The 25,867-nt window shown below is 43.4% G+C and overlaps 1 protein-coding gene across 2 annotated transcripts; it reads right to left on the reverse strand.

Moving 5' to 3' along the window:
• On the reverse strand, positions 1–23,982 carry LOC116049891 (metal transporter CNNM1-like). Of its 2 annotated transcripts, XM_031299938.2 has the most exons (10): positions 22,420–23,982; positions 9,806–9,949; positions 9,184–9,324; positions 8,050–8,219; positions 7,872–7,962; positions 6,989–7,134; positions 5,140–5,446; positions 3,890–3,994; positions 2,348–2,452; positions 1–578 (listed from the first exon to the last, which is right to left on the reverse strand). In XM_031299938.2, exons 1-10 carry the CDS (start codon positions 23,858–23,860, stop codon positions 499–501), a joined length of 2,730 nt encoding a protein of 909 aa, XP_031155798.2. In that variant the 5' UTR covers positions 23,861–23,982; the 3' UTR covers positions 1–498. The 2 variants fall into 2 exon arrangements, with proteins under 2 accessions (XP_031155798.2, XP_031155799.2); XM_031299939.2 differs by lacking the exon at positions 2,348–2,452.
• Between the last annotated feature and the right edge of the window lie 1,885 nt (positions 23,983–25,867).

A 25,867-nucleotide genomic window follows, 5' to 3' on the forward strand; every position in this document is an offset into this window, starting at 1 on the left:
GCCTGAGCACAAAGCAGCCAGTTGACTTCTGTTCTGTTGAGATGTCCCCTGCAATTCGTGGCGGTATAAAAACAGCAACGTCTTTGGTGTCTTCCATCCGATTCCTATGTACTGTTATTCCCTTCGGCTCCATTGGAGAAGTGATCACATATATATACTGTATATATATAGTATAAAACTATTATTTTCTACAAACATTTTACATTCACAGTCATTCCTTTACAAGCATCAGCATGAAAAACCTGTGAAGTTCCAGTATAATGCATATTGCAAAGCTGCTATTTTTTTTATAAACTGGTGTCTTCCATCCAAGTGTTCAGTACATATCTGTGGATGGGTCCACTTCATAAACTCCTACAGTGGGGGGGGGGTGTTGGAGTGTGTTTTTTTCAGATAAAACTCTGATAGCTGTAGTTCACCAACCACATCGTCTTCACAAACAACTTAAAGAACCATCAGATGATGGAATGTTGGGGTCCGTTGCACGCACGCACGCTGCTAGGTTTTCACCAGCGGCTGTTCTGAAATGTCCTCTGGTGTTCTCTCTCCTTCGCGGGATTTTTTCCTCTTCTTGTGGCCTGTGGAGTCAACACACGTTGTCAGACAAGGAACAGTTAAATTCAAATTCTGTTATTTTTCAAATTGGAACTTAACCTCGTAATTGTGTCTCTTCTGGCTATGGGTCATGCTAACTTTCCACCTCCGTCGTAAAGATTCGGAAAAACAGACTGGCTACATTTCCGTTGCAACGTTTTGGTTTAAAAAACGAATACCTTTTGCTACGTTTACGCCTCTCATTCACGATGCTCTGGCGTGTCAGAGCCTCTAAACCGGAGAAATAAAAAAAAAAAAAATAAAAAAACATCTGACCACGTTTTGGTGTGGAGTCTCCGGGGTTGTGTTGCCGTCGCAGCGGCCGCAAATGGAGACACCAACACTGACGCCAATGTTTCGCCGCCTGATTAGGTGATGACGTCTCGATCTCTGAGACTAAGCTACTAACGTTACCATGGCAACTACCAGCAACGAGCGGAGTATATATGCTGCCCGGTATACGAGAATGTTGATTAGATATGCGGTTTGGACGTGTTAGTTTAAACAGAGATTAGTTCTTCTACTGAAGCTAAAATAACTTGGGTGTACGGAGATCGCTTTTGGCTCAAAACTCCGCTTTAAAGTGCTCATATTCTGCTTTTTGGCTTTTTCCCTTTCCTTTATTGTGTTATATATCTTTTTTTTGTGCACGTTATAGGTTTACAAAGTGAAAAAGCCCAAAGTCCACCCCAAAGGGACTTACCATCTCCAACAGTAAACACTGTTCACAAACTGCTCCAAACAGCTCTATTGTAGTCCAGCCTTTACTTCAGAGACAAACGTGGTCACTTTGTAACACATGTTATAATGCTCGCCTAGCTGCTAGCGTGGCACGCTCTCATACTCTGCTTCTGACTGGCTAGTAGTCCTTACCTAGGTACTGTCAGGGCACGACCGCATACTCTGCTTCTGACTGGCTAGTAGTCCTTACCTAGGTACTGAGCATGTGCGACTCCCAACAAAGATGGAACAGAAGTGAGATGCCTCACTCTGTAGCTAAAACAGAGAGCTCAACACACAGGGTGAAAAGAGGAGCTGCAGCAATGTGCAGTACAACAAATATATGGTGTTTTTTTTTTTAATTAAACCATGAAAACATATTCTGGTACAACCTCTAAATACATTTATGAACCTGAAAATGAGCATAATATGAGCACTTTAAAACTAAAAGGCAGCAATGTAAATGTAGCCTTTGGCATGTGCAGATATATGCAGCTAGCTTGGTTTGCTGGCTGCAGTTAGCTACAATAGCTAATCCAAGGGGCTAATTTCTGTTTACTTTCGGATGTTGAACCCCTCGACTATCGGTCTGACGCCTGTTTAGTGTCTGACAACGACGGCCAATATTTCAGGTGATTCTGGCGTAGCCAGCAGATATCTGTATAACGGATATCTGGGCCAAGACTTCCTCCTCCGTACGCCGGTCATTGTTCCGAGTCCAATTAGCAACTTGAGACCCAAGGATGGAGTTGGAGTAGAGAGAGAACGTCTCTTAAAAGATATCTGCATTGGGTCTTGTTTATCTCTGTATGTAGTTTATCGCTTACAAGCTATAAGAAAAAGAAATAGAGCCCTGTACGAAACTTCATGAGAATACAAAGTAGGAAAGTCCAAATCACTAATGTATGTTTAAGAAAGAGGTGTGTGTGTGTGTGTGTGTGTGTGTGTGTGTGTGTGTGTGTGTGTGTGTTAATCAAAGCAGGGAGAGAGAGAGAGAGAGAGAAAGGCATAGAAAAGGTTTTGTAAGACTGACTGAGTTTGAGCAGGAGTTTCTTGCCCAGTGTGTCCTCTGAGCCACTCAGGGACAGGCTGCTGATGAAAGGGGACGTGTCCGTTTCTATGGGAACAGAGGCCATGTCTGAGAGAGGGAAGAGAGACGTAGTCATGCCTCTTTCAATGATGAATAGTTTTTGGTCTCCGTCGGAGGACACATTTAAAGTCCTGTGTGACTCTTCAGATAAGTTTGTGTGTAAGTGTGAAACCAAAGACGACGTGTCAACTGACAGCTCTGGAAACTTTTAAAGCTGGCCAAGACAAGGTTTTCTCACGGCAGTAAGCATGATCGGTCCACGTACTGTAGAGTCAATAAGTCTGTGTTACCATATTTGACAGAAATCTATACATTTTCCTGTTATTTCTGACAACTTGATAAACAAAATGTGTATATTGTGCTTGAGGAAATAAAACCCCAATTAACAAAGCTGGTTAATGTGGCTCGGGAAAGGGAAGTTTGGGGTCCCCTGCTGGAGCTGCTACCCCCGCGACCCGTTACCGGATAAGCGGAAGAAGATGAAAATAATAACCAAATCACCAAAAAAAAATCACCAAATCATTAGTGCTGTCAAACGATTAAAATATTTAATCGCGATTAATCACATTAATGTCATAGTTAACTCGCAATTAATCGCACATTTGTATCTATTCTAAATGTCCCTAGATTTCTTTTTGTCCCATTATTTTTTCTCATTTTAATGCTCTTATCAACATGCAAAAGTGGATCGGCTTGCTTTGTACTTTTGTCGCCTGGCTTTGACGAGGGGGCGGAGAATTGGCATCAGCTGTGTGCTTGGCCATCAGCTGTGTGCTTGGCCATCAGCTGTGTGCTCGGCCATCAGCTGTGTGCTCGGCCATCAGCTGTGTGCTCGGCCATCAGCTGTGTGCTCGGCCATCAAGTGGTATTTCAGACTGGACGTGCTGCGATGAGAGCTCAGTTCACAACGACAACACACACAGATCACTTTGGTCTTGTCAATGGAACCATTTGGCAACTTTTTAATAGTAAACTTTCCATTCAGAATCTTATTGGCATCCATTTCGTCATCCCCTCAAAACGTAACGTTAGCCTACTACTCTTCGGCCGGCTCGCAAGCCCAAACAAGTGTGTGCGGCGTGCCTGTTGTTATGTTTCCGGTCTAGCTAGATCCGGTGTGGTGTTGTAGTTTTTCTAACGTTACTAGTTGTTGCAACAGCATGTGAAAAAAACTACAAAGTTTGCTAGGCCAAAAAGAACGTTAATCTCGCGATAAAAAAATTGACGCCGTTAAAATGGGTTTGCGTCAACGCCGCTAATAACGCGTTTAACTGACAGCACTAAAAATAATATATGTAAATAAATCACCAAATCGCTATTTTCATTCTCAATACTTGTCATTTTGGTGCTGGTGATTTTTCTTTGGGGTTGGCTAAAACCTCTAAAATTCCTCTATGCAGGAAAAACCCTTAAAATGGCGTTAGAGTCTTTCCGACCAGTCAGATTGCACGTCTAAACATAGCAGTTAACAGTAAGAGCTCGTACCAGTGTGCGCGTCGGCCTCAGATCTGTCCTCCCTGATGTACGGGATCTCATCCATCCTGAGAAACACTGAATCGCTGGGACTCTTCTGGCCGTCAGACTTGCTGCCTGCAGCAGATACACATAAACACACGCACGCATCAAAATATACATGAGGCCTTTCTAGTGGTGTAGTCTAATGTATTGTAGTGGGTATACTGTACCACTTTTTTTTTCCCCTGGCTCAGAATGGGCCTTTTGGGGACCCCACACATATTAAAGTGTGGGGTCTGGGTGTCCTCCTGTTATTTTGAGCGTCAAAGACTAATTTCTTGCATTCTGATACACTTTTTATGCACCAATTTATGGTGGGAATACCTTTATTTATCCTATGAGAAGGAAAACAGATGACATCAAAATTATATCAAAAATATAATGGAATATAAAGCAGTAAGGGGGCTTTCACATCAGGGACCTAAGCCTGGATCCCAAAAGTTGACCCCAAAGCAACGAGGACAAAATAAAATAGGCTACTTATATTTGTCTTAAATGTGCGGTGAAGGGAGGATGCTGGCGTTAGTGTAGGCGGAGCATTTGGGCCCGGTCGCTACGCACACACTACGCACATGCGCTCAGCGAGGAGCGGGTCGATGAAAGATGAGAAAAGTCAAACTGCATGTTCAGCAGTGTTAGTTTAGTTTGCTGTCACATTACTCAACCACGTATTTGTGAATAAAAAAATGATGTTGTTGCGTATCATTGCACATTCTTAAGTGGGAATATGGAAATCCTGGAGATTTCTTAGTGGGTATACTGCGTATACCTGCGTATCACGTAGACTACACCTCTGGGCCTCACCTCTCCTTTCTGTAATTAAAAACCCAAGTTGACAGCCAACAAAAGTCTAATACTCCAACTGCTTCTCATAGGGATCCGCTAACGAGCACAAACAAAAAGACTGAGAATCTGCAGCCTCGTGTATTTTCCTTATTTTCATCTCATTTATATTCAGTCATTTCTCTGTCTGTCTGTCAGTCTGTTTATCTCTCCTCAGACTCTGCCTCACACTGCTTTTTGAAAACATCTCTTTGCAATTTGGATGAGGTTATTAAACTCTGTTCATTGTGAATATTTTGCCCTAATGAATTCAGAGAAACTCATTGGAGGGAGCCATCATTGTTTGTCTGCCTCTGCTGGCTCACATCATCTCTTATTTATTTCGGTCTGAACTGTGAACCTGCTCCAGGACTGTCTCAGGAGTCGGGGACACTTACGGACGATGCGGTTCTTCTGGTTCAGCAGCGAGGTGCTGTGCGGGACGCTGGACTGCTGTCCTCGGGTTCGTGCCGAGCTGGGCCGGCCGTGCTCCCTGCGTGGGGGCATGAGGGTGGTGGTGGTGGTGCTGCTGCTGCTGCTGCTGCTGCTGTGCCCCGGGGGCATCAGCGTGGCGCCGTGCTCCGCGGCCGGGGCCTCCGGGGTCGGGGTGTTGCCTTCTGCCAGACGGCCGTCTGCATCCGGCGTCAGAGGAGAGTGGTCCATCCGGGTGGCTGTCACAGCGTTCTGGTAGTGGCTCCGGGTGATCTGACAGACGGGAGCAGAGGATTATGGGTAGTGTTAAGGGTTGGAAGGATGCTATTTTACAGCGGCTCCGTGCAGAGCTTAGCGCCGCCCATGACGGTTGTTTTCGCAGCAGACATGTTGACATGTCATAGTAGGAAAAGCACAGCTGAAATTGATAACCTTAACGATGGCTCAATTCCATCAAGTGTCCCAGTAAGCTATTTCAGTGAGTCAGCATGCACAATACCAGGACCTCTCCTAAGTGGAATGCAGCCATCATTAATGGTTTTGAATACACCTGTACTTTTCCTACTATGACATGTCAACATGTCTGCCGTGAAAAAGGTATATAGACCAGAGCACATTTTTCTTCCATCCCGGAATGCTATGTTAACTAGCCAGACGCTCCTCCGCTTTGCAGCGTGTGGATAGTAAAGGCGAGACTAGGCAGAGCCTTAAAGGACAATTCCGGCACAAAATGAACCTAGGGGTTAATAACACGTGTACCGAGTCGACTGTTCTCTGCGATATGCTTTCATGCTAATCGAATGTGACCAGTTTAAGCGCAAACCGCTAATTAGCTTATAACGCTAGTCGTCGGGGCACGCAAAAGTAAAAAGAAATCGCTATTTCTATACCACTAACAAGGCTCAAAATAGCACCACACTTCCACGGTAGCATAATGAGGGTCCCTACATGTAAACCAAAGCATTGTACAGACAGTTTATTAAAAAGATAGTTTATAAAGACAGTACCGTTCACGTATACAGGCAGGCGCCATCTTGGGAATGCTATGTTACTGCTTACTGGTTGCACGGCGTTCATCGTTCGACTTGGTCGTGACTGTTTTCCCAAGATGGCACATGCCTGTATAGGACAGGACAGCTGAAGAAATGAAAGGGGAGAGAGAAGGGGGAATGACATGTAGCAAAGGGCCGCAGGTCGGAGTCGAAACCGGGCCCGCTGCGTCGAGGAGTAAACCTCCTCTATATATGGGCGCCTGCCCTACCAACTGAGCTATCCGGGCGCCCATAAACTATCTTTTTAATAAACTGTCTGTACACTTACAAAGTTCTCAATGCTTTGGTTTACATGTAGGGACCCTCATTATGCTACCATGGACGTGTGGTGCTATTTTGAGCCTTGTTAGTGATATAGAAATAGCGATTTCTTTTTACTTTTGCGTGCCCCGACGACTAGCGTTATAAGCTAATTAGCGGTTTGCGCTAAAACTGGTCACATTCGATTAGCATGAAAACATATCCCAGAGAATGGTCGACTCGGTACACGTGTTATTAACCCCTAGGTTCATTTTGCGCCGGATTTGTCCTTTAAGTCTGATAAATGGTTCTGCGGAGGCTCCACGCAGAGCTTTCGCTGTAGCCTACGTAAGTGGCCTGAAGTTTATACTTGTGCGTTGGTGTCTGTGTCGTAGCGTATCTCTTTAAGAGAATAGCAGGGCCGGCATGTGTGTGTGCACGCTAGGGGAGTGTATACTGTATGACAAAAGGCCGAAATTGAAAACGCAGTGTTCCCTGAGGTGGTGCGACATTCAGGTGTTACCTTGATGATCTGCAGTTGTGTGAGCTGTCTGACAGAGTAGTCTGGCAGGTAGACGTTCCCCCCACCGTTCAGTTGGCTCATGCTGCCTCCGTACAGCATGGACTCAGAGCGGTCCAAACCACTGCTGCGAGAGGGGGATCTGTGGACTGCAGGAGACCAAGAAACCAATCAATCTTTTATGAAGCACTTTCACAGAAACGGATGAGACTCGATCAAATCACGAGGGAGCTCAGAGCGTCGTTTTTCATTTTCCCCTTCTTGATATGAGGCGGGCTCAGCCATTGTAGCTGAAAGCTTCCATTCATTCAGTCACTTCGCTGCTGTGAATGCTGCATTCATATTCTGGCAGTTGACTCGGAAACGTTGACATATTTTAAGCTGTTCAGAGAAATGTAAATGCCGTGGCCAAAGATTTGTGGAGCGTTTGAGTGCTGCTGATCAGGTTCTTCACTCCAAGTTAAGTGCACATTCACAAGCAATGATTTATTTTTGACAAAATGTAGATTCTTTCAGTTTTCTGATTTTAAGATTGTTTCATTTCTTCTGTTTCCTTGGTAAATACATCCAGTGTGTAGGCCTATCTGTGCATGTGTATATATATAATAGTAGCTTTTACAATATGTATTTGTGTTTTTTTAATTCTATACTCGTGAGAGCCACTATGAGCTTAAAAAACAACAACAACAAAATTAGGATTTAAGTTTTCAGTTTAGTGTGAGGATTGAAATCTGGAATAGTTTCTTGTACTGTATTCAGGTTAAGTTCGACGTGTACTTAGACATACAGGTGAAGAGGAAGGATGGATGTTAGGAAGCAGTTTTTCTAATAAGAATATAAACACAACAGTGTGTGTGTGTGTGTGTGTGTGTGCGTGTGCTTCTACCTGCTGGCATGATGGAAGGAACCCCAAAGTAAGAGAAAGCTCCATTCTCAAACTTCAGCGCCTCCTTACCAAACTCCACCTCAACTCGACCCTGAAGGAACACAGAAACACGGCGTGAGCCGACCAGCTTCTGTCCGTCTACTTGCAGTATTTCTTGCAGTATTAAAAGCTGGTATACCTGCAGGACCAGGACGAAGTAGTCCACGGGTTTGTTGCGCTGGAACAGGAAGTGCTGCGACGCTCGCTTGTTCTTCTCGTCGAAGTTGAGTTCCTGAACCACGCTGGGGTGTTTGATCAGCCTCAGCAGGATCTTCTCTGAGATGTGAGCGGGTTTGAAGGGCTCCACCTCTGACAGAGGGAGGAGAGAAAAGATGACAACATTTTCTCATGGCCCAATCAGGAGGACTGGCCATCCCACTCAGGACTCTGGCTGATATTCATATTAAAAAATGGGCATGACCAGGATGTAGGGTTGCCAACTTTGTCGCTGAATTAAGGGACAAAAGGTCGCCTGCCACAGCAGTGTGGGTACGGTTATGTGTGAATGTACAGTGTATTGTTTTAAGCCATTTGTCATAATGATAACTTAGATCTCTTAATTTAATATTAATACATAGGCTAACTCTCATGCCTACTGCAACATACAGTAGGTTTAATAATAGTTTGTTAATGTGTGCATTTCTTTGGAAGCATGTTGGGTCAAGTCATTCTTATCTCCATGGCCAAATGAAAATTCCCTTCGACAAAGTACAGAAGGCTTCCGTTGAGTCAACGCTGAAGGGCTTTACCCACTTCTTTTTTTTTACGTCCCATGGTTTATTGTAGTTGCACAGCCTTTTCTTTTTTAAACGGTCTCCCTGTCTCAACCTGAAATGCTGAATCCTTTTCTGTTTTTAAATTTAGACCCATCTTTAAAGCCCATCTTTTTCATTCACATAGTTTTTGCTTGTTTTCATGTAGAATCCCCAAACAGCAAGAGATATGAAGCGTGGATTTGTTTTTCAGGTCTTGTAGGATGTAAACTAGACTTGTGAGGATGCATCAGCCATGTGGGACCATCACTTTTCCCATTTTTCAATTCTTTAACTCTCTTAAATCCCATTAAACTCAGGCCTTGCGCTTTACCTTAACTTAATCCTATTCTAAACCAAAGGCCCAACATTCTCTGTCCCTTAAAAAACTGAGCCTGGAGGAAGTATCCTGAGTTTGGATGATATCCCTCGTCTCTCCTTCCCTGTGAGGATGTTTGTTTGTTCCACAGTGTAGAGATACAAGAACACAGACACGCAGCAGCGAGCTGATTGGCTGTTACCTGTGGACAGGAAGCGGTGTGTTGCCAGGAGAAGCTGAGGAGAGATATTGACTTTCATCTCGTTCTCTGACAGTTTGAAGATGGAGAAGTCCTGCTGCTTCCGCTCGTGGTGAGAAACGCGGCGCTTCGTACGATTATCAGCTGATCGGGCAGACACACACCGACACACAGAATGAGTAAATCACACAGCTCTTAATGCACCCGTGTCAAACTTAAGGCCCGCGGGCCAAATCCGGCCCCCATATCAATTTAGGTGCACAATAAATTTTGGCCCGTCTAGTTTTGTCACTTTTTACAAAGTTTTTGGAGCTTTTTTCAACGGTTTTGACGCATTTTTGCAGCTTTTTTCTGTGCTTTTTTCCAATGTTTTTGGCATTTTCTTTGACATTTTTGTCGACCAAACTGTAGGTGAGAAGACTATATGAGACATGCAATAATACAGTAAAAAAAATTTGACTTTTTCGATGACATAAAAGCAATAAACTCTACATGTCTGGCCCTTGATATGATTCTTATTTTCCAGTGTGGCCCTTAGGGAAGTTGAGTTTGACACCCCTGTCTTAATGCATGCGATAACATTCATATTTTGAGTGAGTGCGTGTCTGTGCGCATGCATACATACTGTAGAGGTCCGTCTCGTCGAGGATCTCGGACTTGATGATTTCCTCGATGACGTCCTCCAGGGTGACGATGCCCATCACCTCGTAGAAAGGGTCGCCCTCGCCCTCGTTGTTCACCCGCTGCACGATGGCCAGGTGGGACTTCCCTGGACGAAAAGGTCGACTCAGTCATCACTTTTAATCCAGATTGCATTTAGATAATACTTTACAGGGCAACGTATACAGTACTTAATCAGTATTTATGAGGAACGCATTACAAACAAAGCTGAGAAAGTTAGTAGTGGCCCCTCCCATACACAGCGAATTTGAACTTCTACCCTCAGGGAGGCGTTTCAGAGTACCAACAGCATTTAGAAACATCTTTAAGAAATCCTTCATCCCCAATGCTGTGAAGATGCTAAATAACGCTGGGAACAGTACTTAAGAATGGATGTAGGCCGAGGCCGACTTCCGGGCTGCAGGTTTTATGCACAGCAAACATTTTTAGTAGGCTATATTTATCTATTTATTTACTTATTTTACTTTTTGTAAATGTAACCTTTGTAAAGTCACTTTTTATGAAATGTATTGTCTGTTTTGTCCGTCTTGGCTATGTACTGTTTGTAATGTCCTATCTCTCTTGTATTCTTGTATTCTTGGTGAAACCGAAGAACATTTTTCACATCTGTGGACAATGAAGTTTTTCGTATTCGTATTCGCAAAACATTTGGACAAAGCAAAATGCAACTGCAGTGTTTTCTTGTTTGTTGAAGACTTAGGTGCACGTATTTGGCGGGGGGTGTAGGGGTCCTCCCTCAAGAATCTTTTTTAATTTTTTCATCTTAAAAAAAAAATGCAATTTCACAACATTTTGGACCTTTTTCAATTTCCATTTTTCAAAACCATTATTTGGTCTCTAAAACTAGAGCAGATAATAAATATAACGCTCAAAGAGCTTAAAGACTAAACTTGCTAAAGACGTCCACTGGGGACCGACTACAATCATTAGATCTGAGAAAAGTCCTTTAGTTTGTTTTGATGCATTGATTTTACATTTATTTGGCTTAGATGCTAACCAACACGGCTTGGGTGCTGCACCTAACCCTTATCAGAATCAGATTTATTGGCCAAGTATACTTACATACATGAGGAATTTGAGTTTGGTAGGTGTTAACTCTCTATACATTCAACAATAGACATGTTGTAGTAACATACTGTATGATAGAGACAACAATATACATATAGGCACATATCAACATAATATACAAAAATACAAATAAGACATAATATCAAGACAAGTACACATGGAGTGGGATGTAAAGTGCAAAAAGTAATAGGGAAAAGTAGTGTGCAAGATGCATATTGGAATGACAAGTATGTAATGTGTAGAGAAGTGGGTCTGGTTATTTTTGTGCGCAGGGATCTGTAGCGCCTGCCAGAGGGGAGGAGGTTATAATGGTAGGGAAAACCCTATACTGTCAGTAAAACATCAGAAACAAAAACAAAGCTATGACACGGGGGGGAAAGTGATATATTATGTGTCAGCATAACAGGAAACTAGCCAGATCTGATTATCATTAGTGGTGTCCCAAACTAAATTTCAATCTCAGTTTTGAGTCCACTGAGGTAACCTTTTAATCCCAAACCAATAAATCTGAGATTCCTGATTGGAAGGCCGACCAGCCTACGTTCGCTGTCTTAAACACGATCATCACAGTGGGACAACAAGCCACTTTAAAAAGTTGAACTGAAATGTTTCAATTTGACTGACAAGGAGCAAACATTTTACCCTTGGCTCCGCCCTCCTACGTACTTCCACTCAATTTTCATTTTCCTTCAGTACTACATCTGGGTTTGCGGTATATTCTTGGGCTTTCTTCGGCCAAATCTTTACCGGTCCAATCAGGGAACAGAGGAAGTGGCTGAGAACAATGACGTTGAGGTTGTGCGCTAATTTGGGTTGTAGTTCTGTAATGACGGTGGAGAAAGATGTGAGCGAAGCCATTTGGTCCATTGTGGCAACGCTGCCGAATATCCAGAAGTTAAAGCCCGAGCAAGAACATTCTTTGCTGAGTTTTGTTGGTGGCCATGATGTTGTGGCCCTCCTCCCCACGGGGTTCGGGAACAGTTTGATTTTCCAGCTCGCGCCGTTAGTGGTGAAGGAGTTGGCTAAGGCCAACGCTAGTGATGCTAAGCTGACGTCACGACCAAACGTTAGCGATTGGTTATGGCAGATCCAGAGTAGCTCTGGGCAGATCCAATAGTTTTAAACTTCAACAGAGTACCCGCCTTCAAGGAAGTTAACTTGTCAATGGAGAGTGGCCAGACTCTCTGGACAAATGAAATGTACCAGAGTCTGGTAGGACCAGGCTACAAAAATTTGGGATTTATTCAGTTCTTCAGAAATTTAAAAAAAACATCAGTAAATTAAAATGTGCTGTAAATAGCTGCTGTAAAGTCTTTTGCTGAAGGTACTGATGTCTTGGCAGTAGTAAATGGTTAGTAAATCTAGGTAATTATCTCAGAAATAAATCACTGAACAAGATGTGTTTCCTGTGATTCAGGAGATGAGATAATATTGTCAAATAAATTTGATTTTGGCTAGGTCCGAAATTCCATACTAACATGCTATTATTTAGTTCCCTTAAACGGTATGTGAGATTTTTTAATATGTCCGAAATCTTAGAATGTAACCAATAGTGCGCGAATTGCATACTATTTCCGGTGAAATATTACATTATGCAAACACTGGACACTACACCGGCATAAGTATCCCACAATGCAATGCGGTAGTAACGACAACGTTTGAAGCAGACAAACGGACAGTAACCAAGGAGCTCTGTAACGTCAAAAACGCTTTACATTTCTACATATAAAAATCTGGGATTTTGTCACCTGTGACAAAATCGGTCTAGTTGCTTTCCTTTTTCAGTAATCTAAGCATTATCTGGCGATGCCGCTATAGCGGGGGTCGGCAGGGGTTCTCTTGGTTACGCGCCTCCAAAGGCAAGGAGGCTCTCAGGAAGTGACGTTAAAAGCTTAGTGCGTCCGCAAAGATACACACTACTGTTTTTTTACACAAAAGTACGTAGAACGATAGTATACATATTGACTGTGTGGTGCAGAGTATGCGATTTTGGACACAACCTTTGTACTTTATATTTGTATTCCGGATTAGATTTGAGTAGTGCCGTCTCTTCTTGCATGCTGAACTCACACTGAGTGGGAGCTCTGCAGCCTGATGTTCAGCAAGTGGAGCAGAAGGAGCTGAATGCAGTGGGTGTAACAGCGAGGGAGGATTCAATACAAAAACACAAGAACGCAATCCATCACATGGACACACTCTCCAGGGTCTGCTGTGCCTCTGCTGTGTTTCCAGGAGGATGAGTGTGTGGAGGTTTCTGGAGGTAAAATCTTGGGGCGTTTCCAAAGACAAATGGAGTAATTAATAATCTGTGCACTGCTGGGGGAAAAACTTGTTCCGCAGAAGGAAATAAAACATAAAAGGCAGGCAGGTTCTTAAATGGGATTCAATTTAATTAATTTAAACGAAGCGGAAAGAACAAGAAGAAAGGGTTGTGTGTGTGTGTGTGTAGCTAACAAGACACTGCACTGCAGACAGCAGCAGGTTGTGTGTTACGTCACTCATCCATCCCTCCGTTACATAATTCACAAGTTCACTGTCAGACAGACACACGCACTCCCTGAACAAACACAAACACACACACATACACAGACCGAAAACAGAGTGAATCCTTGTTTGTAGCTCCTCCTCAACCGGCTGGCTCCAAATCAACTTCCTCACTCATGACATTCTCTCTCTGCTTCTGCACTCATGCCTGCCAAATACTACCGAACACACACACACACACACACACACACACACACACACACAATCAATTCTGGCAGAGCTGCATTCAGCTAAATAGGTCAGCCTTACATACAAAATAGCTTGGAAGAGGAGAGAGTATTTTCAGTCAGTCTTATATGTTCTTTCTCTCCGTGTCCTGCAGATTTTTCTTATTTGTTTCTGCATTTTCCTTCTAGTATTTCTTTGACCTCCCAACCTTGTTTAATTTCCTTGATTTCCTCTTAAAGGGACGGTTCAGATTTGTTGTTATTTTAAAGGGTTAGTTCAGATTCACCAAAGTTGCACAATAACACTAACAAACTAACCGATTGAGGCAGCGGTAGACTAGTAACTCCCGTGTTCTGTGAGGTAAAAGGAGTCTGGTGGCTTTGAAGATAGCATCGATGGTTGATATTATTTCAGAATGGAGCTTTACAAGAGCTTAGTCAGAGAGGCTAATTTATACAGAACTCCCTCTAAGGAATGCATCCTTTGTTCCTGTCCGTTCATGCTGTGTCCCATGTGAGGAACCACCTCTTTCAGATGGCAAGACCTGCAAATTGGCCTTCAGAAGGCTAGTAGGTAGTCTATATCCACAACGTTTGGCCTTCAGAAGGCTAGTAGGTAGTCTATATCCACAACGTTCCATGTTCAGCAAATTCACTTTATCAAGTGTCATTGCAGGGTCCCATGTCCAAAACCTAACACATGACCAGAGAGCAGTAGATTTAGATTAATTTGAAAGTGATTTTGTTCAGCTGATCAGGATAAGGGCTGATCAGCTGAAACGTACTGTGAAAATATAATGAATACAGAGAACAGATGGCAGGGAGACAAACTGTAAATACAGCACACTGAATATTTTATACTCTGCCTCCTGGGACACGGTACAGTAACAAGGACAGAGAGAGAGGGGGGAAAGGATTTAGAGGGAGAAAATAAAGGACTGGGGGTGGAAATGGCCGTAAAAGGGCAGTAGTGTCTCATGTAAATCAATCAGTGTCAACAGAGGAACAGGATAAATAAAGTCCCACCGGAGGGTTTGATTTAACGTCATTATTGGCACAACAGTGATGCAATTATATAACAACAGTTACCAACAAAATAAAAGTTATAATATGTTGTATTCATATTGTGGGGCATTTTGCTCTCAAAATCAAAAAGCAACAGAGGATTTCTAGGCCCTCCCTGTCAGCAAGCCAACTTAAGCTAACATTAGCTTTGAAGAGACCGTGGGATTTCCCAAACTGAAAAAATACCGCACATACCGTATAAACGCCAAACTGCTTTGCTAGTTCAATCATGTTGTAACTAAGAAATCTGCTGAAAAAATATTTTTTTGGATGGATAGGTTTAGCTACTATAATGTTAATGTTGTCCGCGAACTTCAAACAACAGAGACAAGTTCTTGTCCCCGTTTAACGTTAGCCAAACAGTCAATTAAAGGGCAATTACCAATTTTTTCAACCTGGACCCTATTTTCCTATGTATTTGTGTCTAAGTGACTGATGGGAACAACAATCTTTGACACTGGTCCAGTATTAAGTGAGATCGCTGCAGTCAGCAGCGGAGAAACAAGCTACAATGTGAGTTAATAGGGCAATTGTCCAGCTTGTATTTACCTTCACAAAAGTGCTCGTTTTGCCGCTGACAGGCTCAGCTTAATATTCTAAGGGTCTGACAACATTATGGAAAGGATTTCTAAGGAGGTCGACCTTTCTGTTAAAGATTAAGATCCTTTTTTTTTAAACATAAAGACATCCACGAAATTGCGTTCGCTAACGCCACCAGACTCCATGTAAATATACAGTAATTTTAGCGTCGTAAAATACACTTCATTCAAAGTCGACAGAAACAAAATAAAACTAAGAACCATTTTTCCAACCCTCACAGCTCTAGTTTTGGTTGAAATAAACAAAGTTTACCGATTTACATGTGAAAATATGTTGGCTCTATACACGCTAAAAGTATTGCTTTTTAAATGGAATCTGGTGGGTTTAGAGCTAGCGACTTCAGAGCTGTTTCTGGTTAAACAGAAAGGTCTCAAAGAGGTTTTTAAAGGTCTATCTCTGAAGGGATCCTTTCCATAATGTTGTCAGACGCTTAGAATATTAATCTGAACCTGTCAGCGGCAAAACGAGCACTTCTGTGAAGGTAAATACAAGCTGGACAATTGTCCTATTAACTTACATTGTAGCTTGTTTCTCCGCTGCCAACTGCAGCGATCTCGCTTAATACTGGACCAATGTCAAAGATTGTTGTTCCCATCAGTCACTACGTCCGCCAAATTTAGCTATAGCAGCTATTCTTTCCATAGCGACGTGCCACCGGCACAGCTAAACTATACTATACTCGTTTAACCCAATGAATCATTTTTATATAATTATGTCAGAGTTTTTTGTGTGTCCCACTATTTTCTTTTAAATTATTTTCATTAATATAAATCTTCCAAAAAAATGTTTTTTTTAATTCAACCCTGTAATGTTGACATGGAAATGGAGAAGTCATATTTAAAGTGATAAGCCTGGTGTGCTCTGGGCGTACTATCATTTTGATTTGAGCACGTTCCAAATGTCTAGTCGACCAATCAGATTGCCTGGTCGGATCTACTTGTTGTATAATACAACATCTCCCCTTTATAAAGGATAATAGCAAATCATAATTTGATTTTTTTTAAATGAAAATATATCACGTAGGCTATTTGTCTTATTTTGTCAATATTTACTACAGCTGGTATCTTGTTTAGACTCTGAGATGGAAACATATTTGCTGGCTATTCTTCTTCGGAAACTTTCTCAGGCGAACAGAAAGTTTTGAGGTTTGACCACAAATTAAAGTCAGAGCTCTTACTTGGCCACACAGACTTTTCTTATCTTCATTTAGAAGCTAGTGTTGTTCTCGTGGTCTGTTTTGGCATCATCGTTGAAAGACAAACTTCTCTCGTTTTCTGGCAGAGGCATGCAGACTCTCGTCCAGGATGTGTGTGTAAAATGTTCACCGTTCAGCCTTCCATCTGTCTAACCTACTTCCCCTGGCACTGGCAAGGCTTTTCGTACCTGCATTGTTCACAGCGGGAGGAGGTGTTACTTGGCCGGTTCCATCTGCGCCAGACACGTTGCTTAGCATTCAGGCCAAAAGAAATCAGACCGGCAGAGTCTCTGCTACACCTCTGCAGTGTCTTTAAATGTGTTGAAATTAGTGTTTATTCTAACTCTTGGCAGGCAAAGGTGTGCCTTATCTTCCAGACACTGCTTCGTCCATGCAACTCTTCTAATATACTGCAGCTAATAAGCTCTCACTGCAATAATGGCATTGATAGTGTTGCTTTTTAGATTTCTAGGGTACAGACTTTATTTCAATTTGAAACTATAATCTGCTTCACGCCGAAAAATACTAATGTTAATGCAGCTGAAACAATGGTTGTATGTAACATAGAGTTATAACAAAAGTTGTCTTTACCTTTTGTGTAGGACCATTTTATTATAGCTGAAAACAGGTGATTCATAGAGATTTGGACATTTAAGCTTGCAAATATGAATATTAATGTGTTAACTTTCTATGCGTTCAAACTACAGCCAAGATAGTAGTTGCCTTGTTTCAAACATTTTCTTACTGTGACATACAGTATGAAATGCCTTTAGCTCCGCCAGTCCTGTTATCTACTCCACAACACTCTGAACACTGAGCAGTGGCTTCACAAGTCGGCTCAGTCAACCTGAATAAAATCTTAAGTAGCCACCGGGCTCATTGAGCAAAGCACATGGATTACAATAGGGGTCTTCAACAGGCCTTTCAGTGACCAACTATTATGCTACCAATCCCAAACTGTCCCTAAAATGTATTTGAAAGTAATGAATACTAAAAAGCACGTATTCTTTCAGACAGTGTTGCCAACTTGGCGACTTTCTCAGTAGACTTAGCAACTTTTCAGACCTTCTCAGCGACTTTGTTTCTATAAAGCGACTAGCAACAGATTTAGCGACTTCAGACCATCAGGGGAAAAGCAAGATATATTAAATTGTAATTCATTTCCATGCATGCTGCTCAGAGTAATCACAGTCCACGGCTCTTCTGCCAACAGTACAGGGCCTTTCTCTCCATCTCCTCTAGCGCCGGGAGCAGCCGGCAGTCAGCCGACACAACCACCAAGCTTTATGCAAATGATACCTGATGATGTCACCAATATGCAAATGAGCGAATGGCGTCATTTAGCGACTTTTAGCGACTTCTGGAGCGAGTGCTAGCTCCTTTCATTAGAAAAGAGTTGGAAAAACTGGCACCAGACTGGGAAAGTCGCCCCAGACACCAGACACCATAAAGCTCCACGGAGAGCTTTCGCCGTAGCCTACGTAAGTGGCCTGAAGTTTATACTTGCGCGTTGGTGTGTGCGTCGATCTAATAGCAGGGCCGGCATTTGTGTGTGTGTGGTGCGGTGTGGTAGAGCGAGTGAGAGAGTGACGGCGATTAGCTTCGGAGGGAGTAGCGACTCTAGTCATAGTGGGAGAAACAAAGTGTCTCATCTGTGCTTAACCCTGTTCGGCCGAGCGACGTGCTTCGCCGCGACATGTAGTTGCATTGTTCGAGAGGTACTACGACGTAGGGTCCGACGTAGGGTCTGTGTCTCCATGTACCTAGGTACGTAGCCACGGCTTAGATTTTACGCAGAAGCATTAATCGCGCTTAACTCTGGCATACTGAGAAATGCAGAGAGCTTTCCCTGGCAGTGATCGGCTTAATCGGCGGTGTGAACTTGTTTGGCAAGGGCGTGAATGTAACGCTACACAGACGTTTGCACATAGATATAAAATATTGTTTTATTTCGATGTGTTTGCACTTATTTGTGTGTTTTTTTTCCGTCCAGAGTTCTCAGTGGCAGCATCCTGCTGCAGGGGTCCCATTCAAATGAACGAGGGAACATGCGCTTTTCTGCCGCAGTGCCTGAAGGTGTTGTTACACACACGAGAGAGAGAGAGAGAGAGAGAGAGAGAGAGTGAGAGAGAGAGAGAGAGAGAGAGAGAGAGAGAGAGAGAGAGATCACTGATCCTTTTGTGGAACAGTGACGCATGTTTGTGTTCATCACAAAACTCTGATGGCATCTGGCTTCGTACAAAATACTACACACACACACACACACACACACACACACACACACACACACACAGGGAAGATATTTCAATGTGTTTCCTAAATATGCATAGTAATCAAAGCTCAAAACAAAAGCTTATCTTTAAAACATGACTATGCATGATGCCAGATTTTCCCTCAGTGCTTCCAAAATAAGCATAACTGTAAATGCATGAGCTGTCACTTGTCTTCTGTAAACAGAAGCAGCTATGGTCAAGGTGTCCTTCTCTGTTTACCTCCGTCTCTTCCCGTCCTCGGCACACACCCAGCAGCAGAAAAGAAAAGAGAAAACGCTGACCTTGCAGGGTCTCTGAACATGCAGGAAAGGCAGAGAGCGCAGCGAGGCCTGTGATTGGCTGCTGAGCACCCCACCCATTTTATACTCATATAAAATATACTACAATAAAGCAGGAGTGCAGCTGACTCCATACGGGAGAAACAGTGCCCTGCTGCAGCAGCAGCTCTGCAAAATGGGGTTCATCAACTCTCTTTTTTTTTTTTAATCCAGGGGAGGGCATTGCAGACAGTGGGCCCTATTATAACGATCCGAAATGCAAGTATCAGACGGCAAACGCAAGTAGCTTTGTGGGTGGATCTAAAACGGGTTGGTCTGAAGTAGCTACATTACTCATAGGTGTGGTTTGGGCGTAACGTGCAATAAACCAATCAGAGCGTTATCTCACATTCCCTTTAAAAGCAGGCGCGCTTGTTCCATGCAAAGGGGTAAGCTTCGCTTCAGAGCTCGAATCTCCTATGGCACCATTTTGATGCTACCAAACGATCACCCGCCGTTAGCATTCCATTGACTGCCATTCATTTTGACGTCACTTTGACAGAGAATAACTTTACATCTGAGGCGTTTAAAGACTCTATTTGTCCATTGTTTATTTCTAAGGAAACACGACAATGTATAAAAGGCTCCATTACCTTGTATCACACGTTATGGCTCCGTAGCAGACGTTTTTGTAAAAATAGGCTAAAGATTGTGTCATAACCACGGGACTTACTGTCGCATAGTAGAGGAATTACCGTATAGTACAGGAGAAGCTCGCAGGCAGTTTCGACTTACATTAGCTGTTTAAGTTTAATTACTAATGTTAACTATCATTTTAGTTAGCAATAATTAGCCTGTGCCTATGTTATCTCCTTACATATACCTACGCTCTCCGTCTCTGCTAGATTGGGAATGATTGAGATTTCTCTTGGCACAGCTACCAGAAAACTTCCAACTTTCAGACAGGTTGCTCACGTCACATCTACGTCGTGCAGTTTCCGAAATCTACTGCAGTACGATCAAATCAAACATAACACAAATTGTATGTATCCTTTCTATTCAAACATTTTAAATTAGACAAACAAAGAAATGGAAGTTGTTCTCAACCTTTAAATTTAACGTTGCTTTGACTAGTTAAAACTTAATTATGTGTACTAAAACATAATACGTTGGTAAAAACACAAAACATTGTGGCAGTTTTATGGTAAAACAGCACAAAATATTTGTGTTCAGCATAACTCTGGAACTTATGTTGTAATTATGTGTTTTTGTTGTGTTAAGTGAACACAATATTTTCATTTTGTTGAACATGAAAGTGACCGCTTGTCATATGAACATAAAAACATTGAGTACATATTTTGACAACCATTTTTTTTAGGTTTACTTAACTATAAAAATATATGCTAAGTGCACAGTATATGTGTTGTTAATTGGCCTTGAACTAATTATGTGATGTTGACGTTATACATTTAAGTAGAATGAACTCAAAAGTCAAAAATTGTTGACTTAACATAAAAAAATTATGTCAACCTCACATGGGATGATTTTTTTTTTTTTTGTGTCAAATGAACATAAAGTTTTTATGTTGTTTTGACAATCCTGAACATTTGTGTGGACGTAACATTAAAATTTAGTGTCATGGATGGATTGGGGTTTACAGTGTACATTACAGCCAAGCATGCGCCCTTAAAATAGCATCTGAATAACGCGCCACTGACTTTAGACTAGGTTTTTCCTGGTCTGTGGCGGAATTGTTTTCTGAAACTGCAAAATAGCACTAGGGAACGTTTGCGCCGGAACACGCCTCCTCTTTTTGCTGAACAGCCCCCGGGAGCGCAAGTTCATTCCCTAATTTACCGACGTGAGTCTGTTGGGGGAAAAGTCTGCTGTGCATCGGGTGCAAAATAGGAATGATACATGCGTCGGTGTACAAAGTCAGTTGCGCTGGGTGCAAATAGGGCCTTAAAGCTCTCAGATACACATTCACAATACTTAAAGGAGCAGTTACAGGGTAAAGAAGGTTGCTCAAGGGCAGCTCAGCTGTCAGTTTTGACTTTTACAGAAAAGTCCAGGGACTCAAACCAACAACTTTTAGGTCACATCCTCCTATAATTTTCACAAGTTGCCTGCCAAAATGTAGGTCTGGTTTTCTGTAAACACGGTACAAACACATGTTCAGTGTCTACACAACAAGTGTTTTTTCCCCCCCAAATTGAGCATACATACATAAAGTCAAAGAAAATCTATTTCATGTTACTACAAGGTCTGATTATGAATGTTTTTTTTTAATCTCAGGTCTCCTTTTGAAAAACAGATCTTGATCTTGATGAGACTGCCTGATAAAATAAAGTTAAGTGTATGATCCGTACACGTAAGTCAGTGTTTTCCCTAGGTTTGTCAAAGACGTAGCAGGAAGTATTTGGTGTGGGGTTAAGAGGTCCTTCCTCAAGAAAATGTTATGTTTTTCAATAAAAAAGAAAAAAAGAAAAATGCAATTTCACATCATTTTGGACCATAATGATTGCAATATCTGTGTCTCGAAAAGCTAGAGCAGATAAATAAAACTCAAAAAGCTTAAAGACAAAACGGGGGACAGACTACAATCATTAGAACTGAGAAAAGTCATTTAGTTAGTTTTGACGCTCACAATGACTTCACGTTCATTCTTTCGGCTTATGTGGTGCCAAAAACGGCTTGTGGGCTGCGCCTTATGATGGTAGGTAGGGAGAACCCTGAAAATAATTCTGAATTTCCTGAACTCTTGACTTTCTCTTGAATTTCACTGGAAGTGTATTTATCCTGACAACCTGTAAGGCTCAGTGTGTGCTGTCCCGGACAAGTTGACAAGCTTGAGCCAAACGTGATAAGAGACGCTCACAGAAGGCCTATTTTTGTTAGACCTGTCTCGGGCAGTGTCTATAAGATCTAGAGGCCATAATCAAGCTGGCACAAAGACATCTCTTCATACACGTATGTGTACAGTATGACTTTGGATTGGTTGGTTTTCTAATAATAATAATATGAATACTATCACAAATGAATAATCATAAAATAACTAGCAGCTACTGTGTATTAGTGTTTCTCTGATATAATATATTTTCAAAGTGGCTGCAATTTCATACATTGTATTTGTATCTTGATTTAGAATTTGACCAATTCTTTTTATTTTTTTGACAGGACAGCTTAGTCATGAAAGGGGAGAGAGAGGGGGAATGACAGGTCGGAACCGAACCCACGGCCACTGCATCGAGGACTAAGCCTCTGTATATGTGCACACGCTCTACCAGGTGAGCTACCCAGGCGCCCATTTGACCTCAATTCACACACACACACACACACACACACACACACGCACGCACGCACGCACGCACGCACGCACTCACACCCACCTTTCTTGAACTCTTCCAGCATGGCGTCCAGTTTGGTGTCGTTGAACACGAAGTGCAGCGGGTGTTTGTAGAACTGGGTGATGGTCTTCAGCGGGGTGCAGTCGTCCGGGTCCACGAACGCGAGGTCCTTGACGAACAGGATGTCCACGATGTTGGAGCGCTCGTTCTCGAACACCGGTATCCTCGTGTATCCGCTCTGCATCATGTCCGACATGGTGTTGAAGTCCAGCACCACGTCCGAGGCCAGCATGAAGCAGTCGCTCAGCGGCGTCAGCACGTCCTCCACGGTCTTGGTCCGCAGCTCCAGCGCTCCCTGGATGATGTTGAGCTCCTCTTTGACCAGGTCGTGGTACGGGTCGGACACGCGCAGCATCTCCAGGAGTTTCTCCCTGGTGTAGAAGTTTGAGATCTCCTGGTTGAGGATGAGGTCCAGCAGTTTGCTGATGGGGTAGGAGATGGGGAAGGAGATCACCATGAGCAGCCGCGTCACCCAGATGGTTTTGGAGGCGATGGCGAGGCCGTGTCGCGACGCCACCGAGTGCGGGAGAATCTCCCCGATGAAGAAGATGCCGAAGGCGCAGATGACCGTGGAGAGCCAGGTCATGCCCAGGATCTGGCACATCCACACGGCGAGCGAGGCGTTGATGATCGCGGTGCCCAGCAGCAGAGTGCAGAGCACGTAGTTGCCGTGCCGACGCACCGACTCGATTTTCCGCGCGTAGTTCTGCTCCTTGTCGGTGCCGCTGTTCTGGAGGACCTGCAGCTCCACCGGGTCCAGCGCCAGCAGACTCAGGTTCAGCCCGCTGAACAGCGCCGAGAGCCCGAGCAGCAGCACGGACACCAGCACTTGTAGCCAGAGCTCCGGGACAGCCGAGCGCTCCACCACGGCCACCCAGAAATCCCGTGTCCGGTAGTGTTCCCATTTGGATCCGTCAAAGGCGCACATGGAGTAGTATTTCATCTTCTCCCCCCTCCGCAGGTCTTTGGCCAGCAGCTCCACCAGCACCGAGTTTTGACTGGAAGCGGACTTGAAAGAGCCCAAAACCTCGATGTCGGACGTCCTGGCGTTCTTGTCCATGCACATGTTCCGCTTCGGGTGAGCTTGTCCCTCTCGCCCGGGAGTCGGCTCCTCGATGAAGGCGACCCAGGGCGCGGCGTTGTTGGCGCGAGTCGCCGCGGTGCGGTTTAGCCTCTGCGGGGAGGTAGAGTAATAAACCCGCAGCATAAAGCGGGTCCCCTCGGTGGCTTTCAGCACCCCGTCCGCCACGGACAGCTCCGCTCCGGTCTCCTCCGGCCGAAAGCCGAGCAAGCCGAGCGCCGGGGCGGGGAGCAGGGAGCACGCGGCCAGGGAGAGCAGCAGCAGGCGGAAAGGAGAGAGCGGAGCCCCGCTGGAGAGCAGGGCTCCGGTTCGGGACCGCGCGGCCGCATCCTCCGCAGCCATGATGCGGTGTGAGAGGCTCGTTCAGTCCAGAGCTCCGGGATCACGTGGCGCTGCGTGGTTCCGGTCCATGCGGGAGAGGGAGGGACCAGCTGCAGCTCAATAACCGCGGTGATAATGATGTTCTGTTGGAGAGAGAGAGAGAGAGAGAGAGAGAGAGAGAGAGAGAGAGAGAGAGAGAGACGCACGCACTCCACTGTGCAGTGACGTAACTTTCTAATAATAGCATCAAGCTCATTGTTTACATTTTTTTATTGGGTTAAATCAGTGATTTGCGAATTTATTGTTTTGTGATAATTATGAAAACACTTGATCATGACAATAATAACAATTATATTTCTAAGATACTATCCTAATACTTAAGTGTATTGATGACACTTGTTCACTAATTGTGCTTTAAAGCATATTTGAAATCCAGTTTTCTATCTACATTATTCCTCCCTTATTCCTAAAGTAGAGGCTGTCATCATTGATTTTTGTGACTGCCGTAAGGCACCCTTCTTAATGAGGGGGTTATAAGTTGTAAGTAATGGTTTCGTCACTAATAAATAAATGATGTATGCTTTATAGATCGGTTAGACGGTCAGTCAATAATAAAGAGACCTTCTGGTTTGCCTGGTTGGTTATCATCCTCCAGCATGTCACTTGCTTTAATCAGGTAGACCCTCCAACTGACTGTTTAACCAAATGCAAGTGCTTTTCAGAGCAAAAGCCATTTATTAACAATTTATTTGCATGTACTGCTGACTTTGTTGTATATTAAAAGTAAACTTTGAATAATGACTTACTACTGCTAGCCTAGTTAGCACAGATCCTGTAGGGAACCGGTTCCAACTAGCATCCTGCTCCCAAAGAGTGACCAAATAACGCCAGCATGTTCCTATTTACATGTTGTGATTTGTGTAGTCACAGCGTGTACAAATAACAAGGTCACATGAGACACAGACATCTTCTAACCGTATACATACTGGGAACTATATTCTCAGAAAGGCAAAGCACTGCTACTTCTGCTACTTGGGCGGAGTGATTAGCGCAACATCTGAAAAGCACCGTTGTTACTCTCTGCTCCTCACCACGGGGCTTCTCAGGTGCTGCGAGCAAATCACTCCGCCCAGGTAGAAGATGTTGGCGTTATTTTCAAATCAAGCTTTATTTGTCATTGCATGAATACAGTGTATTAAAACAACGAAATTCAAAGTGCCGCTCCAGATCAGTGCTTTTAAATAGATAAATAATCAGTAAAATATCTAAAATATGTAACAAACAAACACCCCCCATCGCCTACATACATTTCACTCTCTCTTTTCTCTCTCCCACACACACACTCACCCACCCACAATTGACTGGCACCCTCCCATCCCTCCTAGAGAACACACACCCTCCCGCACACATATGCATAAGACAGCAGCAGGTTTCAGCATAAGAAGAGAAGAAAGGTTCGCAGATGAGGAAATGTCCAGAGGTAGTGTGGTTGGTCATGACAGGGGATGGGAGATGGGTTGGGGTGGGAAATGGCCATTATTGCACAGGGTTATTGTTTATTGTTTGTCACTTATTGGGAGCAGTAGGCTAAATGGAGCCGGTTACCTCCAGTATCTGGGCTAAAATAGGCTAGCCGTGGGGGCGTCAGACAGAGTTACGACACATACGGAGATTAGAAGGGTATGTATGGACTTATCTAACTCTGGGGGATACGGTGAATAAGACAAAGTCCCAATAAGTCGGCGTGTTCCTTTAAACAAGCCCATGAGCATTTATTAATGGATTGCATATACTGCCAAACAGAAAAGCTTAACAGCCCAAATAACTTTTCACAGCCTGGCAACCCACAAGTTATTCTTTTTATTGGCTTCTAACTGCTCTAAAAGGCATTGATACATGCTTTATTAACATGAATAAAGCCGTTAGTTACAACACGAAAGTATTGCAGTTATTGTTTGTTGTTTTGTGAACATTATTTTTCTGCGGTAAACTATCATTTTTGTGATTTGCATTGGCTGTAAAATATTT

The sequence above is a fragment of the Sander lucioperca genome, chromosome 4 (genome assembly GCF_008315115.2).
Source record: "Sander lucioperca isolate FBNREF2018 chromosome 4, SLUC_FBN_1.2, whole genome shotgun sequence".
Taxonomy (NCBI): Eukaryota; Metazoa; Chordata; class Actinopteri; order Perciformes; family Percidae; genus Sander; species Sander lucioperca.